Source organism: Giraffa tippelskirchi, chromosome 7 (assembly GCF_054371585.1).
Source record: "Giraffa tippelskirchi isolate mGirTip1 chromosome 7, T2T-mGirTip1v1.2.pri, whole genome shotgun sequence".
Lineage (NCBI taxonomy): Eukaryota > Metazoa > Chordata > Mammalia > Artiodactyla > Giraffidae > Giraffa > Giraffa tippelskirchi.
Window position 1 is genome coordinate 111,606,532 of NC_137281.1, and position 18,163 is coordinate 111,624,694.

At 40.4% G+C, this 18,163-nt stretch overlaps 1 protein-coding gene across 5 annotated transcripts in view; it reads left to right on the forward strand.

The window, feature by feature from the left end:
* RORA (RAR related orphan receptor A) overlaps positions 1–18,163 on the forward strand; it is a 796,368-nt gene that overhangs the window by 671,718 nt on the left and 106,487 nt on the right. For 2 of the 5 annotated variants that reach the window (XM_081507583.1, XM_081507584.1), the window contains exon 1: positions 15,711–15,880. The exons of the other annotated variants lie outside the window; for them this stretch is intronic. In XM_081507583.1, coding sequence (XP_081363709.1) covers positions 15,850–15,880 — 31 coding nt within the window. In that variant the 5' untranslated portion in view covers positions 15,711–15,849. Of the gene's footprint in view, positions 1–15,710; positions 15,881–18,163 lie in introns of those variants that run through there. 5 annotated transcript variants of the gene reach the window in all.

The window sequence follows — 18,163 nt, forward strand, 5'->3', positions numbered from 1 at the left end:
GAAGGGTGTTGGTGTCATGTGTGTGCATGTGAAAAGCGTCCTTTTCAAAACTTATCACTTCACCTGCCCTGAATGAAAGCAGTGCCAAGTTAGGCCAAAGTGTTTTTCTTTCCTTTTTTTACCCCTCCTTGAACTTATTTGACCAACTTTTCCTTCTCCAGAATAACGGCAGGTTAAACATTATTATATAAATAGCCTTTGCTATGATATAAATAGCAAGTATCTTAATATAATGGTATATATTTAAACCTCAGCCCTTAACACTCATAATTCAAGTAAACATTTACAAAAACATTGTCGCTTTAAAAATAGAGGGAGTGTTTAAACGGTTTTTATTTTATTGATATTTGGCTAATGATGCAGTTCAATGAAATGCTGGTGTAGAATACAGTTATTCCTACTATGGAAAGGCCTTTATTTTTCCTACTGGCTTCAGAGTATTGCTTACTGAAACTGAAATAACCTAGACCCTAATTGTAAGGTCTTAAGTAATTAAGGTTATTATTTGAAGTATGTATATCAATACCACATTCACAGCCTTATTAGAAAATAAAATATTACATGTAAATTAATTTTCTGGAGTCTATCTAAGTGCCTAAACTATTTCACTCTGTTCAGTGGTGGGAGAAGCCTTTCAAAATATATTATGTAAGTCCCTGGCTTCTTAGAGATCATGGGTTAATCCATTCTTGATGTTTCAAAGTCATTATAAACACTAATTATGATGGTGTGTGTAGTATGCTGTAATACAGGATGTCCTCAGAGACTTTGCAGGTGTGGTTCATTGTTTCAGTTCAGTTCAGTTCAGTTGCTCAGTCATGTCCAACTCTTAGCGACCCCATGAATCGCAGCACGCCAGGCCTCCCTGTCCATCACCATCTCCCAGAGTTTACCCAAACCCATGTCCATCGAGTCAGTGATGCCATCCAGCCATCTCATCCTCTGTCGTCCCCTTCTCCTCCTGCCCCCACTATGCTAAGTAGTCCCATGCTGCTATATTTTTTGAGTTCTTAGGTCTAACTTTTTATCATTTTTTATCTCTTCCTTTAGTATTTATCATTTCTCCTCATTCCTATGAGCAGAACTCTCTACTCCTTTCTGCTGGGATTTTTTTAAAATATATTCTGTATACTGGAAAATCAGATATCAAGGTTGTCAGAACTGTGTCTTACATAAGAGTAAATAGTCTCCGAGCAAATGCCTGAGGGATTTTTTAAAGCACAAATACAAGCTTTAGTTATTCGAATTTTAGTGGTATCTTTGTGGATTTTCTGTTTTGTTTTCTTCCATGTTGGATTTCATAAGGTTTTCAACTGAGACCTCTCTAATTATGAAAAGTGTGATAAAAATTATATATACTACTTTGATAGCAGTTCTAATTTAGTGACACTTAGGTAAACATTTGCCTCACCTGTAGATATTTCGGAACCTGCACACTTTCTACTAGTCTTAATAACACTTCTTGGTGCATAAGCAAGGATAGGATGTTTTTAACCTTATTTCTCAAATATCTCACACAGTGCCTCCCCACAGTCTGTTCTCAGAAAATATCTGGTGATTAACTGAGATTTAAAAATAATTTTCATGCACAAGCTACATACAAATGAAACTTTCCAAGAACTGCACTTGTTTTTCATGTCCTGGAAAATGCTTCAGTGCTTTTCACACCTTGGTTTTTTGTGTTTAAAAAAAAAAATCAAAGATCAGGTTGAGCAGAAATGAAGAAAAAATTGTAAAGGAGCTGAAAATAGAATTCTTCATAAATATGAATTCCAAATCCATTGCCACTTTCCTATGGGATTATTTTGTTGATGGAGGAATTTGTAGCTCCTAATTAGGAACTCTTTAATTCATTCATTTGTTCCAACAATAGCATTTATTGAAGCCTGCCGGGCCCCACCAGGGATGCACAGGCCCTCAGACACAATCTCAGGAAACAGACATTTTGGCCAGAATTTGAAGGTTACTGTGAGTCAGAGCCCAGCGGCCATATGTTAGAAGCATTCCCCCAGTTAAAACTGACGCTTAACGTGAAGCTAGCCTTGATTCCATTAGAGCGATCCCAAATATTTCACGTTCTGGGAAGAAATCTGGAGAAGCGGTGTCATAATGTTTTCCTGTTCCCTGACAAGTCACTCAGTAGCCCTGTCCAAGATCATTTAGAATAGCCTGGAAACAATCGGAAGTGATGTCTCTCTGTGGAAAACACTTGGAGGATGCCTGTCAGCAAATAATGTTTTAAACTCTAGGTTTAATTTAGGCCTGTGGTTAGGTTACTTATAAGAATGTATGTGTTGAAAAAAAATGTCATCGCCAAGAAAATTACTATGAATCTAATTTAGGAAACAATGAAAGTTTCATAGAAAATGGTGATTATTGATTCTGAGGCTTTACTATCTGTTCTGCTTTGTAATCAAAACACAAAGTTACATCTCTCCCTCCCTACCATTAGCTTGCTTTGCCAGTGAGTCATCATGCTTTGTATCCACTAAAGACCAATAATCTTAAATAGTGTCACTTAATCATATCTGATCATCATGATTTTGTAAGGCAATCCTCTGTATAAATTTTGAGTGATGTAACCATTGTATTGTTTATGCAATTTCTTTTCAACAGGAGTTGAGCGTTTCTTTTATTTTGTTACCCTTAGTTACACACAAAAAAAGGATTGTGATAATTTTATAGAAATGATTGATTTTTATTGCCCTGAAGTCTTAAGGGACATAATAGATCTTTGTAAGAAAACATTTCAGGCAGAATCATTATATGCTTGCATTTAAATTTAATTCTTTGTTTTTTCAGTAGTGTTTGAAAGAGAAAAATCTTGTTGGCAAAGAATACAAACCCTGAGTTATTGAAGAGTGACTTTCAAACATTCAGAAAATATTTTTGAAACATAGATATATCATCAGTTCATATGAAGATATATTCATAGAATATAGTGTACATAACCTTTGATCCTGAAGAGTGTGGCTTGATGAAGTGCCAGAACTTCTACTTCTAAAGCGAAAAATCATTTTCAATGTTGGAGTCCCCTGAATTCATAAAAGTAAATACATGAAGAGTTGGTAGTATGAGGGTGGCTAAATAAACTCACTGTTCATAGTAGTCATCAGTATATTTTATTTTGCTCATATAGTTATAAAAGTCTAGTTGTGGTTCATAAAACACTCCAATCCAGTGACTATTGGATACCAACACTGTGCCAGATACTAATGTTTTCATGTTTATTGTCTGACTTTGAAGCTTTAATTTTTTAATATATCTACATGGGTATTGTTTTTTCCAGTTTTACAGGTGAGAGGCTCTAAGAATATAAGTACTGAGGCTTATAGTACTGAGGCTTTACTGAGGCTTTAGGAATATACGTAACTTGTCACCAGTCACAAAACCAAGAGGTTTTAGAACTAGGATGGGAAGACAGATTTTCCAACTCTAATTCTAGTTCTCTTTTTACCATATTTGCTGCTTTGAAAGAAGCATTCATTTATTCAACAAATATTTATCCAACATGTACCAGGCACTGTGCTAAATCTTCATGTTACAGGAGATACAAAGGTGAATCCTTGCCTCTTAGAGTGTAAAGTCCAGTGAAAAAGACAGAAAAGAGAACAAATAATTATAAAACACAAAAACAATACAATGTGAAGTATCAGGTTTTTAGAAAGAAAAGTACAGGATGCCAGTGGGAGCCCAGAGCTCAGCTGATGGAGGCTAACAGTTTGGACAAGATATCCTGAAAGTCTGTGACACTTAAACTGAGCCTATAGGATGGCAAGACAGATTAGATTAGATAGAGATAGATAGATAGAGTTAATTGACATTATTGGCAGGTTCTATATTTGCATATTTGCCTCCTCACCAAAATTTATTTAAAACTCCAGAATCAATATTTGCTGCCCTTAACATTACTCAGCCATGAAAAAGAATAAATAATGCCATTTGAAGCAACATGAATGGACCTAGAGAATATTATACTTAGTGACATAAATCAGAGAAAAATAAATATTTAATGATTTCTCTTATATGTGAAATCTAAATAAAACAAATGAAACTATATACAAAACAGAAACAGAGTCACATAGAAAACAAACTCTCCCAAAGAGGAAAGGGAGGGGGGATTAGAGGTGTGGAGTTAACAGATACACACTACTATACATAAAGTGAAGTGACAGTGAAGTCGCTCAGTCGTGCCCAACTCTTTGCGTCTGCATGGACTGTAGCCTACTACGCTCCTCCGTCCACGGGATTTTCCAGGCAAGAGTACTGGAGTGGGGTGCCATTTCCTTCTCCATAGGATCTTCCCAACCCAGGGATCAAACCCAGGTCTCCCACATTGTAAGCAAGACGCTTTACCATCTGAGCCACCAGGGAAGTCCACTATACATAAAATAGATAAGCAATAAGAATTTACTCTATTGAACAGGGAACTACATTCAATATCTTGTGATAACCTATCATGGAAAAATAATCTGAAATAATGTATAACTGAATCACTTTGCTGCATACCTGAAACTAACACAGTATTGTAAACCAACTATACTGTAAATCAATTATACTTCAACTATTTTAAAAAAAAATACTGCCTTTTCTCACACTTATGCAAGCACAGAGAATCCTGACACACATGTTCCCAGCTGAGATTGGATGAGGCAACACTCTGCCTTATTGTTTCAGCTCTCATACTGTAAACAAGTGTCCCATTTTCATAGTCTTCTCAGTGCCACATTTTTCTCATTTGTCTGCTCTTTGTTGGTGATACTGCTGTTTACCCATGGCTGATTCATGTCAATGTATGGCAAAAACTATTACAATGTTGTAAAGTAATTAGCCCCCAACTAAAATAAATAAATTTATTAAAAAAAAATAAAAATAAAAAAAAAATAAAGTGGACCCCAGGCATAGTGCTGAAGTTCTGGCTAGTGTTCCCATTGTGATGTGCTCTACAGAGAAAATATACGTTTGATAAACTTTGTCCATTGCTGTTGCATGTGGGTTCAATGTTGATGAATTACCAGAATATGTCAAATAAGATGTCTTTAAGTAGAAGCACAAACAAATAAAGTTGTATCTTGATCAACTGACAAAAGTGTTACAAGCACAGACTAACAGGAACCTCACCCCATATTTCTCCCAGAGAAAATTATTCAGTATTCACTAATTCAGTGATCCCAGGAACTTTATACAACGTAACTACCTCAGATAACAAGATAGATAAATATCTGCCAATACTAAGTGCTAATGAGAATCTGAAGCAACTGGAACTCTCATATTGCTAATAAGGAATGCAGAAATGGTGCTGCCACTCTGGAAAACCATTTGACATTAATTTTTAATATTTATTTGTTTTTTATTTCTTTTTTGCTGCATCTGGTCTTAGTTGCAGCACACAGGCTTCTCTCTAGTTGTGGCACTGGGGCTTAGCAGCTGTGCTGCATGGGCTTAGTTGCCCTGAGGCATGTGGGATCTTAGATCCCTAGTCAGGGATCAAACTCACATTCTCTGCATTGGAAGGTGGGGATCCTTGACCACTTGATCACCGTGGAAGTGCCTGGCATTTCTTATAGTTAAACTTCTATAGCAGATATAATATAAAAGTCCCATAACTAGATATTTATCCAAGTAAAATAAAAACTTACAGTCACAGAAAAACCTGTACATGAGTGTTCATAGCTGCTTTATTTGTGATTGCTAAGAAACGGATTCAATGTAAATATTCTTCAATTAGGAAATGAATAAACTGCAGAATGGAATACCACTCAACTATAGAAAGTAACAAATATTGATTTGTTCATGGAATGTATCTGAAATGTATTGTGCTGAGTAAAGAAACCAGAGTCAAGGGCTACATTAATATATTTTTCCATTTAAATGATATCTTTTAAAGGCAAAAATATTGGGACAGAAGACAGATATGTGGTTACCAGGGTTTGGAGAAGGGGAATAAGTTGGCTATAGAAGGGCACAAAAGAATTTGGGAGGTAAGGGAGATGGAATTCTTTCCTTTCTTGAGTGTGTTGGTAATTACGAAATTAAAACCCCTTGTCAAATTCATAGAACTGTACACTAAGAAGAGTGACTTTTACTGTATGTAAGTTATATTTTGATAAGAAATGAAATAAAAACTTATCTAAAGGATGAATTTTGATTAAAATATAGTTCTTCTAGTTTGCCAAGGTAACATCAGAAAATACTATTAAAGCATGTGTTTTACTAGTGTTCTTGTTGATAAAACACTGTGAGTATAAAATAAATACTATGTAGAAATTTATGTTACACTATAAATTGAGCAGTGGATACCTTGAACATACAAAATATGTTTTCCTTTCTATTGTTTCATAATGCTCAAATTTAATGAAGTTCTTACTGGTTTATAGGAAATAATTCCTTACTGTATTTTGGCAAGTGGTGAATTCTGTAAACTATAGTATAACTCTCCCTAGAGAAGGAAATGGCAACCCGCTCCAGTATTCTTGCCTGGAGAATCCTATGGACAGAGGAGCCTGGTGGGCTACAGTCTATGGGGCGACTAAACAACAACAATACTAGAGCTCCAATGTATGTGTTATTCATAGGAGAACAAAACTTTCATTTAACTTAAATTACCCAGTGATATGGCATATTGACCCTGGGGTAGGAAAGAAAACACGACAAAAGAAAAAAATGTAATATCATCTTTCTTGCTTATATATGATTCGTTAATGATAGGCACCTGGAAAAGGAAATGGCAACCCACTCCAGTATCTTTGCCTGGGAAATCCCATGGACAGAGGAACGTGGCGGGCTACAGTCCATGGGGTCACAAAAGTGTCAGTCATGACTTAGCGACTGAACAACAGCAACGATAGGCAACTGTCACACATGGAAACTGTTTAGCAGCTTATGGTCTTGGAAGCAGGACGCATGACGTCTTTGAGTGTCTCCCAAGTCTGATGTGTCTTTTTTGAAATCTCGCCTTGTTTACAGTGGCTCTGCCACATTATCTCTGTTATATTTCAAGGACCAAAGATGTGGTAAAGTAAAAAAAAAAAAAAAAAAATACTCTGTATTACTTAAGATGTGTTGCCAAAACATCTTGAGGCTGTATATGTACTATGTCTTTATAACGAGGCCATGCATGACTGTAGTCACTTAATAAATGTAGACAATGATTTATTCAAAGTATATTGAAAACTAAGTAGCTCTGCTTAAGATTATTATGCTGCGGAAACCATTTGTTCAGTGATTAAAGTAGGTGCAGGAAATGCTATATTATATGACATGTTGCAAAAATTATTTATAAAAAGAGCAGCCTTGATACAATTTGGAAAAGTAAAAACAGTAACTACCTCTATCTTGTGCTTTTCCTGTAGAAGAGCATGAAGTCTAAAATTATTAATTTTTGTGTGTGTTTCCAGCAGATTTGTTATTTTGTCTGAAGTCTTTTAGAAATGCCAGCTTGGCTTTTTTAAGTTGTTAGCTATGTCCCATTCCGTTGCCAATATTTAGAGTTGTTTAATTTTTCCAAAAGAGGATAGAATTCCCCTCAAGAGTTAATTTAATGTGTAGCAAGTGTTTCTTAAATGGACGAATGACAACGTTGTTTTCAAACAGGATAATTGCAACCGTGTACAATATGTTTCTTCATTAGTAAGTAATTAAATAATTTACTAAATTGTGCAATAATTCATAATGGTACATGCTAACCCTGCTCAATTACAGGAGCTAGTGATAAAAGAAGTTCTTGCACACATGCCTACATTTTATTAGTCAATTTTAATTTCTGAAGAAGTCAGCTTGCCTTTTTCAAAATACTTAGTAGTGCACAATTCAAGAAAAATTCAGAAAATGTTTGAGAGTCATAACATAGTGGTTAAGAGTACACACCCCAGATTCCATTCACATGGATTTTTCTTATGGTTCCTTGTGTTTTTGGACAAGTTACTTAATTTATCTGCCTGTCAGTTTCCTCAAAAGAGAGTTTTGAGTGAATTCAATGTGAAAAAGTACCTGCTAAAGAATGAATTCCAAAGAATTGTGAACCAACAGGTGAGGTAGAAGCAAGAGCTGCAGTGTGATATAATTATTGGAAAGCCATTTTGATTTCAGAAAATAATCTTTGGGGGGGGCACAAGGTTTAACTAGATACTCAAAATCTCATGTGAATTTTGGAAACTCTGAATGGAATACCTAATTTAATCAACCTCCATCTTACAAAATGTAGAAATCTTTTTTTTTTTAATTCAAGAGAAATGTATAGAATTTTAATGTGAATCTAACATATTTAGAAGAGTTAATATTTTTTTAATGAAAGTAGAAAAACACCCTCAAATCTGTTCTTGTTTCAGTCCTCACAGTGTACTTCCACAGTGCAGGACTAGAGATAAATAATAAGTATACTACTGAGGGCAGCAAACAGACTCCTGACCCGACAGTGCCAGCCCAGTAAATTCCATCCTATGAGCTGAAGCTCAAATGTGAGCCTCCAAACCACTATTGACATGTGGCACAACTGTCTGAAATGTCAATAGTTATAAAATGAGTATTTCATAATGCAGAATAATTGATTACTTTGCTTGACTGAACAGGAACATATTTTCTCTGTGAAAGCAAAATAATGCCAGCCTTTGCTCCTGGAACATTCCTAGCTGTGAGACTCAGATTTCCCAGTGAAGCCCACGTTACACTGTGGTCCTTGATCATGCATGACAAAAATAGGGAAAACCATCTGTAACTGCTTATCTTCTCTCCATTATTTGAAAAATATATATATCTATATTTAAGAGAGTTCTTAAAAAATATGGCCTCTACACAAAGCATCTGTATTAATAGAACTGTCTCAGATCATTTTCAGAACTGAAATGGATGAGATACGAAATCAAATAACATTCAATTTATCTTGTTCCTCTTAAAATGCTCTGCTTAGCTTTACGCTCTGATGAAATAACACCCATTTCCAGTTTTATTCTTCCCCGGTGTGCTGTGATGTGGAACTCTTTTGCTCTATGTGTTTTATTAAGTGTAATTTAGCTTTATGACTATCAAACCAACTATTAATCCTTAGAATAAGACTATGAAATAGGCAAGCTATAAAGAGATTTATTTTTGAAAGTGTGATTCTTGTCTTCTGCCCTCAATTCTTTTTTCAGAACTTGTTCTCTGAATGTGTACAGTATAGTTTGCAAACTCTGTACTAGGCACTTTGAAGGAAAGCAGAAGGAATATGGACAGCCTACGTTTTGAGCTTTCTTCCCCTCCCTATCTATATGTACTTCATGTTACTCTAGACCATCATGTTTTCTTAAGTAAAACATGCATGATTTCTGTCTCTGTGCTCTTACGTGTGCTTTTAGGTGTGTTCTGCTCTCCTTCTTAGAGGGCCTTTATTCCTTTTTTTGTCTACTAAAATCTGATTAGTCTTCGAAGTCTAGTTTAAGTGGAACCTCCTCCATCAAGTCCTTCTGCTCATAAAGTTTAAGATTAACCCTGTACAAAGTAACCTCTTTTACTCTTGGCCTACATAGCACCTGGCTTAGAGTATGTGTCACATATTCTGCCTTACAATATAAGCATTGCATTCATTTTCCTACTAGATTGCAAGCTCCTCGAGGGAAGGTCTGACATCTTAATCTTTTTTCCTTTCCTCTCCATGTCCCAACACAATGTAATGCACAGACGTTTATCGTTGTTCATTGGATAGGAACTTGCATTCTTATAGGAAGCAAGACATAAAAAAAGCTTGCAGTCTTATAGAAAATAGTGCATAAAAAGAGGTCCTTTATGCCAAGGGGTAATTTAATTTTTATTCATCTTTATATTCCCAATACTTAGCAGGTGCATAATAAATACTTATTACACACATGTGCATTCACACACACACACACATTTCCAAGCTTATCAAAAGTGCTTGCTGATAATCATTTTAACATATCCTTATTAAGGTCAATAATTTTTTATCAGGCACGTGGTCTGTGTGTATAACAATATGGGGTGGTGATAGTATTTCCTCTTGTAACCCTACTTAGAGATAATCACTTTGGCCTTTCTTTAAATTGTTTCATTTACTCCTTCCAGTGTCCCTGCAAGGTTCTACTATCCTATTTCACATATGAGGAAACAAAGGTTTGCTCAAGATCACTCAGCTAGTGAGTAGGATAAAGGTTGGTTTGGAGCCCAGTTGAATCTAATGCCAGAGCTCACGGTATCATTCTTCGGGGTTCAGTGAAGGAAGGAAGGCTCCTTGGAGAAGGAAGTCCACATGGCGCAGTAGAAAGAAAGGGATGAAGGTGTTTCTGAGGAGGGGCTGGGACATGGTCCTGAAAGTAGTCATGGGATATTTGAGTCACAGGAGCCCTTCAAAGTCTTTCCTATTCCTTCATTCTACATTCAGGGGCCTGACAGCCTGAGAAGGGAGATGACTTGCCCAGGGTGACATAGAACACTAAGTGACAAGTGTCAAGCTTGAACCCAGGACTCCAAGTTCTGAGTTCGCTTCTACTACCTATATTCCTTTAACTAAAAGAAAAATCTTAAGTTCCTGCACTCCTTACAATGGCTGAGACACGGAAACAACCTAATTATCCGTCAATAGATGAATGGATAAAGATGACACGGCACATATATATAATGGAATACTACTCAACCATAAAAAATGAAATAATGCCATCTGCAGCAACATGGATGGGCCTAGAGATTATCATACTAAGTGAAGTAAATCAGAGAAAGGCAAATATCATACAATATAACTTATGTGTGGAATCTAAAATATGAAACAGATGAACTTATCTATGAAACCGGAAGACTCACAGATGTAGAGAACAGAGGTGTGGTTGCCAAGGGGCAGGGGAGGGTGGGGGGATGGACTGAGAGTTTGGGATTAGCAGATACAAACTATTATACATAGAAGATAAACAACAGGGCCCTACTGTATAGCACAGGGAACTATATTCAATATCCTATAATAAACCAAATAGAAAAAAATATGAAAAAGAATATATATATACACACACACATATATATATAACTGTGTCACTTTGCTGTATAGGAGAAATTAACATGGTGTAAATCAACTATACTTTAATAAAATAATTTTTTAAACAGACTCATCATTTCCTGAGTGCCTGTTCCACCCGCAGCCGTAGGAGTAGGGTGAAGATATCCCATGGGAACACAGTTATGGCAGTCCCTCTGGCCTGTGGTATGAGTCATCTTCCTTGCTGCCCTTAGCAGGTGTGCGTGTAGTGAGGCACCTGCCACCTACCTATTCTGTGGAGGGTGCTTAGGTCTGAATGCCTGTGAACTTTATCCTTTCCTTCCTTGTGATGGTTACAAAACATCTGTCAGTTCTTGAATTTCCTAATAGATATATGAGACACGTGGTTCTAAGAATCTCAGAATCCCTTCACCGTTGTCTCAATTCAGCCAAATCCTTCACTTCCAACATCCTATTACCCTAACAGCCACACTAATGACTTACAGCCATTCATCAGCTGTGAGAAGTGAAGCACTGTGCAAACACCTTTTCCGCAGGTGGCCGGACACTGCCTTTCTTTAGGGAAGTTCAAACTCAGGGAACTGACTTCTGTATAGAGTTTTCCGAGCCAAGGTCACCTTATTAGGAAGCTTCTGAAGAACAGAGCTTGTTTGAATCTTGTTTGATTCTCCAGTAGAGGGCCAGTCATATAATAAGTATTCAGTAAATGTGCTTGATGACGTGAAATGTAAGAAATATATATGTGTGTGAGTGTATTTATAAAATTGAAAATGTCTCTTGCCATGAAAATACCATTAATTTCACTATTTTCATGGACTATATATGTGCACACATACATGTACATTTAAATCTGGTATCTGTATTTGCTTTAAAATCATGAATAAAACAGATTGTATTAATCTGATCACCCCTCTTCCTTAACACACATAAAGAAAGAGACCCCTCTGTCACCTTGGTGTCCAGGTCTTATCAGCATTATTCCATTTATAAATGTTTCTTTATGAGACACTTTCAGACTCAAAACTAAGCAAGGCTGTAATCTATTGTAGGTAAGTTTGTGTCTACTCTTTAGCTTCCCAAGTAATCTTACTTAGAACTCTTTAGGTCTCAGACCTAGTGACCAGGGTCTCATACTCTCAGACCCTGTTTTTATGTAGGAGACCTGGTCCCCTAGCTTTATGTTGGCCCAAACGGCTCAGCTCCTACATATCACAGTGCCATGGAGGCTAAGGATTCAGCTGAATCAAGCTGCCCAGGACCATATTAACCTTTCACTGATCCCTTTCTTGTTCAGCTAGAAAGAAGTTAATTGAATTAGCAAGCTGCCACACACTGGAGAGAGAGAACCAGGACCTGGGCAAGACAGAACCTCAGAGTCAAAATGTAGCTTCCCTCTCATGTGCATCAGCCAACTTTGAAAACATCATTGCACAGGGAGCCACTTGACGATTCTGGATAAGTTTGTCAGCCCGTCATTTTGCCATACTCCCCAGTAGCACTCCAGGTGTGAATCAGTGTGGTGTACCATGAGGTCAGATTCTGTTTGGCAGAAAGTCAAATGTACTTTTCTAAAGTCAAGTATCATTTCCTTATTTAACTTCTGAAAATGGGAAGATAAGCGCTAATTTACTGATTATACTCTAGACTCCTGTAGAAATCCAGCAGGCTTTCCTCATAGGCATTTTGGGATAACTTGTCATCAGTCATGTCCTTCCACTTCCTTGCTAAGTGACAGATCCAATGGGAAACCCAGTACACAGGGAACCATGTGGAGCTGTCTATAGAGGATTCTGAATTGAATTACATGTTTTTTAAGTATGCCTTTTTCTGAGATTAGCCAACAGAAATATTTGACCTGAGAATTCATGTATGATATAATCTCATTCATGGTAAAGAGTTCTCATCTTGTTTAATTACCTTCCTGTAATCAATTATTTTACGCTTTTTTTTGTTTCTTCAGAACACTTGGTAAAATTTTTTCAAATGGAAACAGTAAACTACTTAACACTGTTTTACCCTCATAGTTGGTACTCCAGGAGTGTGTGTTTTATGGAAACCAAATCATTATTCCTGTATTTTAATATTTAGTTGGTAAAAGTTTGCACCAAAATGTGCTTCCTTTTTGGCTTCAATGTGGAAGTACTGAAGGGAAATACAGATCCTTTCATTCCTGACTGATTTACTTGGTTGAGGACTTATAACTCTGTAGAAAAGTTGTATTTCAAGAGGGTTTTTAAAGAAAAAGAAACCTCTCATATTTACCTTTGAAGTTTCATGAGAGTTTTATGTTAATATAAACACTAATATACTCTGGGTTAAAAGCTATGTTGAAAATGAAAAAAGGCATTTGGAGGCATGTATTACAAATAGCATCTAGCCACACAGGAAGGTTGCTGTGACTTAATATCTGAAATTCTGTTGCTCATTAGTTGTATGGTGAGAATGAAATACATTTCTAAAGGGCAAGGTCAGTGTTACATTATCATGGAAATGTCTTTGTTGAATAAAAGTATAAATATTTCAAGTTTAAGTATTATGAGATTATATTTCTATTGGGGACATATGTATAGGACAAATGATTCTTCTCCTTGTAACTGCAGGAGCATATGTCATGTTACATGTCATTCCCGATTACTGATTTCATTTGAAATGGTCTGGAAATAAATACCGATTACTAGTAATGTAAGACTATTTACCTTGGAGTCAGATGTCTGACAGGCAGGCTGGAGCTAATGGATTTGGTCATTTTCAAAGCATTATTTTCTAAAGCAGGATGCTGTTTTAAAGTAACACTGAATAGTCGTTTATCTGGATTCATTTGCAGTGAGTATGGAAAAACACTCCTAGGAGCATGCAGTCGCTAATGTTTCTCCATCCTTTAACAATACAAAGGAAAGAAAACTGTACCCAGAACCTACCAATAGAACAGCTTGGCATTACCTGTCCTTATTAAAGTTGGTAGGACAAGGGAAATCAAGAACCACATATGAAGGATAGTGTCTGTGTAACTGAGGGGCGTTGCCTCACTGGGAGATGCAGTTGCATCATGGGAACGTGGTGTGATTTAATTTCATCACTGTAAACATCACAGTGGGTATGGTTGATTCATTTGAAACTCTTGTCCACTTCGCTATGGCTGGACAGCTGAGTTAACATGGGTAGGTCTTGGCTTCACACTATTATGATTTCTGATTTTTGTGGTTTTATTAGGGGAAAAAACTGTTAGGATAACTTTAGCTGAAATCAAACTTTTATAAAGGTATGGCTTTATTTAAGGTGCCATGAATTTTTTTAACTTTCTAAATTAGAGCACTCTGTAAATTTTGCCTTGAAGGGGGGTTGGGGGGTGGGAGAGGTATAAATCTTAGTTTTTGCAGTGCTGATTGTCTGCATGTGTTTTAAATTACATCCCAACTCAGCAGCAAGGACAACTCAGTTATATGGGAAAAAATGTTAGGACTCTTCTTGCTTAATTACCGTGAATGCAACAACTAATAACCATCTAATATCTGAGGTGTAAATGGAAACACAGACCATCAGAAAAGAAAGCAGAGTTGAAATTGTGTGAAGGAACAGTAGTAGGTAGCGAACTTGGCTTTTGAAAATTTTTTCTGCTATGTTCAATACTGTGGACAAACCTGCTGAAATTTTAAATAATGTGGTCTCTGGGTATGTAGCATCTGAAGTTCACAGTAAAGAGATTCATCTGATAATAATATCATGATTTAAGTTTCCATAAGGCCAGTTAAAAGGATTAAGCTTCAAAGTTTGGAGGGAATTAAGCCTTAGTTGCAAGTTAAAATTCACCCAGTTGACCTTTAGAGGTTGCTTGGTTATTTGGTGGTGATGGTAGTGGTGGTGATTTTTTTTTTCCTGTCTAAAGTACCGCAACATCTCACTTTTAGGGTGTGAAAACTAGAACCTTTTCCACTTGTAGATGGGTTCTCTGGAGAGAATGGTGGATATGGAAGAGCCTGGGAAATGAGTGGCTCAAATCGGCTGACAACTTGAGTACGTTGAGGTGATTCACACACAGTTGTCTGTTCTCCTTCCAGATATCAGTGGTCCTGCAGGAAGGTAGAAGTGTAAACCAGAACCTTAGATGTTGGTGGGATGAGAAATATCAATGCCTAGGTGGGCGGAATTCCCTTTTCGCAGGCCGAGTCTCACGGAAAAGACTGAGGAAACTGTTACTCCTGGAACAGTCTGGGTGACTCCGTTCTCCACCGCCCCGGAGGGGGCTCTACCTTCCGAATAAAACTGGGGTGAACTGGGAAGTTGAAAACGAGGGAGACTATAGCCCACCCCTCGCCCCCGCCAGACCGAACAAACCCTTCTTTTCTGCCAACGAGTTGGCGCTTTTGTCACCCCCGGGAGGGCCGGGAAGGGAGCGGGAAAGTAGCTTCAGGTTGCGCCCTTCTTGCCCAAGGGGTCGGAGGAGAAAGTAGATGCGCAATCAGAAGAGCGCTGGGAGCAGAGAGCCCCCGGGATGCCACAGGTGCCCTGGGAAGCGGGCAGAAGGCTGGGGGTCCGGATGCGGGCCGGGGGTGCCGGAGGGCAGCGCCAACCCGGGTGCGCCCGGGAGCCGCGGCAGCTCACCTGCCCGCGGGGGCGGGGCGGGGCGCGGTGCTGGGGCGCGCCGCCTCCCGCCGCCCGCCTCCCGCCCCGGGAGGAAGCGGAGGGGCGCGGTGTAAACAGAGCGGCGGCCGTGATGTCAGCCGGTCACATGGAGCCTCTTATGGCTCGGGATGGCTCTCGGCGGGCGGGCAGCTGCTGCAGCTGCTGCTGTGGCTCGGGCGGCGGCGGCGCGGCGGCGGCAGAGGGGGCTCCGGGGTCGGACCATCCGCTCTCCCTGCGCTCTCCTCACCGCGGCTTAAATGATGTATTTTGTGATCGCAGCGATGAAAGGTGAGCCCGGGCGCCCCACCGGGGCCGGGTGGGCTGGCTGCTCCGGGGGCGGGGAGGCGGGCGTGCAGGGGGAGGGGTGGGCGCGCCTGCCCGAGCGCACGTACTGCCCGGGGCTGGCTGCGGGAACCCCGCCAGGGTTTTTTGGGCCCCTGCAGCGGCGCCCCCTGAGCCGGGTCACGGGATCTGCCTGCCTCCTGTCGGGGCGAAGGCGCAGGGGCTGGACTCGCCCCCCCCCCCAACTTCTGTCCCCTCTGGCTCCTGTCAGTCGCCCGGGTCCTCCTGGCACCCGGCGGGGTTCCCGGAAGAAAGTTTGCTGGGAGTCGCCGCGCTTCTGGCAGGGAGGGGAGGGCCTGAGGAGCTAGGAGGAAGCCGGGGGCGCCCGCGACGGGTCCCCAGGGCCCGCACCCCGGACAGCTCTGGCCTGCGTAGGGAAGGCGCCGCGGCCAGGCCCGGCCGAGCGTGCGCGCGGGTGCGGTGTCATCCCTGGGGACTGGTCAGCGCCCCGGGCCTTGGGCCCTCCCCTCCTCTGCGGCCCGGCAGCCCCGAGCGCCCGGCGGCCGCCGGCGGGGGACGTGCAGCCGGTCTGCGCTGCGTGCCCGCCCCGGCCACTTCCGAAAGCGCCCAGGCCCTAGCGAGACGGGCTTCTGGAACGTGCCAAGACTCCCTCGGGGGCCGCCCGCAGCCGCAGCGCACCCCGACTTGATACTTTTGGGTTGTGGATGAATGTGGGGAAACAACTTTACCCCCCACAGGATTCGCGGGCAGTGGTGGAGGTTAGACAGCAGAGAGGAGCCGGCGGGCGCAGATTAGTCGTGGTCAAGACTCCGTCGAGCCTCCTCGCCCGGCCGCCGGCCCTGTCAGAAGTCCTTAGCCAGGCTGGTAGCCGGATGGAAGGGGGTACTGGCTGGAAAGAGGACTGGCTTCAGGTCCCCCTAGGTGAGGAGGAAAGAAACCGTGGCAAGTCAGGAAAGTTTCTGATGAGAAAGCCAAAGTTTGGAGGTGTGCAGGAAGTCGCCTGCGCGGTCGGGAGAAGCCGAGACAAGCCAACAGTCCGAGAGAAACTCAGCCCGCACCCCGCCGCCCGCTTGTGCGCCAGCAGGTTCTTCGGGGTGGTTAATCTGCCCGAGTGGCTTCGCAGACCCGGCCGCTGGGAGCGGGGATTTAGAGCCCCATCTGTTTGCCGCTGACCGGGCTTCCTTAACGCGCCGCAATTTCTCAGACCTAGACAGTCCTGCGGGGTCTGCCCATCAGAGCGGGCGCGGGGCGCTCGTTAAACGTTTGCTAAGGTGGAGGTTTTGTTGCAATCCTGGATGAAGGAAACATGTTCGGTATCTGGCTTAGGTTTACTTTCGGATCACCGAGCTTTGCCTTTCTTCACTAGAGATTGGGTGGCATCTCTTTTATTAATTATTAACAGGCCGAAACGTACTGGTCGCTAAGATGAACTGCTTGAGATGAAATCTTCCTAGCCGACGTGCCCAGAGCAAAATTTTTGTCTTTTCCCCGGTGGTTTGAGGGAAATGGAATTTAATCATTTTTAGAATATGCAACGGATAAAAGAAAAGGGAGGAGACCTCCCTGTGATCCACGTTCTTAAGCCTCAAGTTTTTTTTTCTTCCCAAAATGATTTTAAGATTTTCTTACCGACTTTTTCTGTAGAAGTGTATGCTCCTCCCCTCCCTCTCAAAAAAACTTTTATGCTATTTCCTGCAGTTCATTAATCCTGTAAAACGATTCAGACAGCCTTTGTAGTTAAGACATTTTCATCCTTTCTTTTTTTTTTTCTTTACGGCATGAAATAGATTTGGGGAGGTGTCAATCCTAGTCCTTATCTATTTTATTTGATATAATTGGTGTCGATTGGGGAAGGATAAGAAGCAGAGACTATTTCCCCTAAGGAACAGTAACCACCAAACAGTTAAGGAAAGTGCGTTTTAAGATTTTAACTTAATTTTGATGTTTCTAAGTACTTGGGCTTTTGCTTTTGTAGTTAGTACAAAATGAAGTTCCATACTATCACTTAGTGATTATTATCACGGGAATCACACCACCACCGTATCCCCCCAGAGCACTAGCCCACACATTTGTCTTGGAGTGACCTCTGGCTGCCAGAAGATAATAGATTCAGAGTATTGTGCTTTGGGAAAACTGGCTCAGATACATTGGCATTGCAGTTTTTCTATAAGCTCAGCTGGAGGGGGGAGGCGGCGGGAAGGGGGCGATGCATCTAGACAATTAGAATATTTCATTCCAAGTATCATAATATCCTGTGTCTTAATAGGG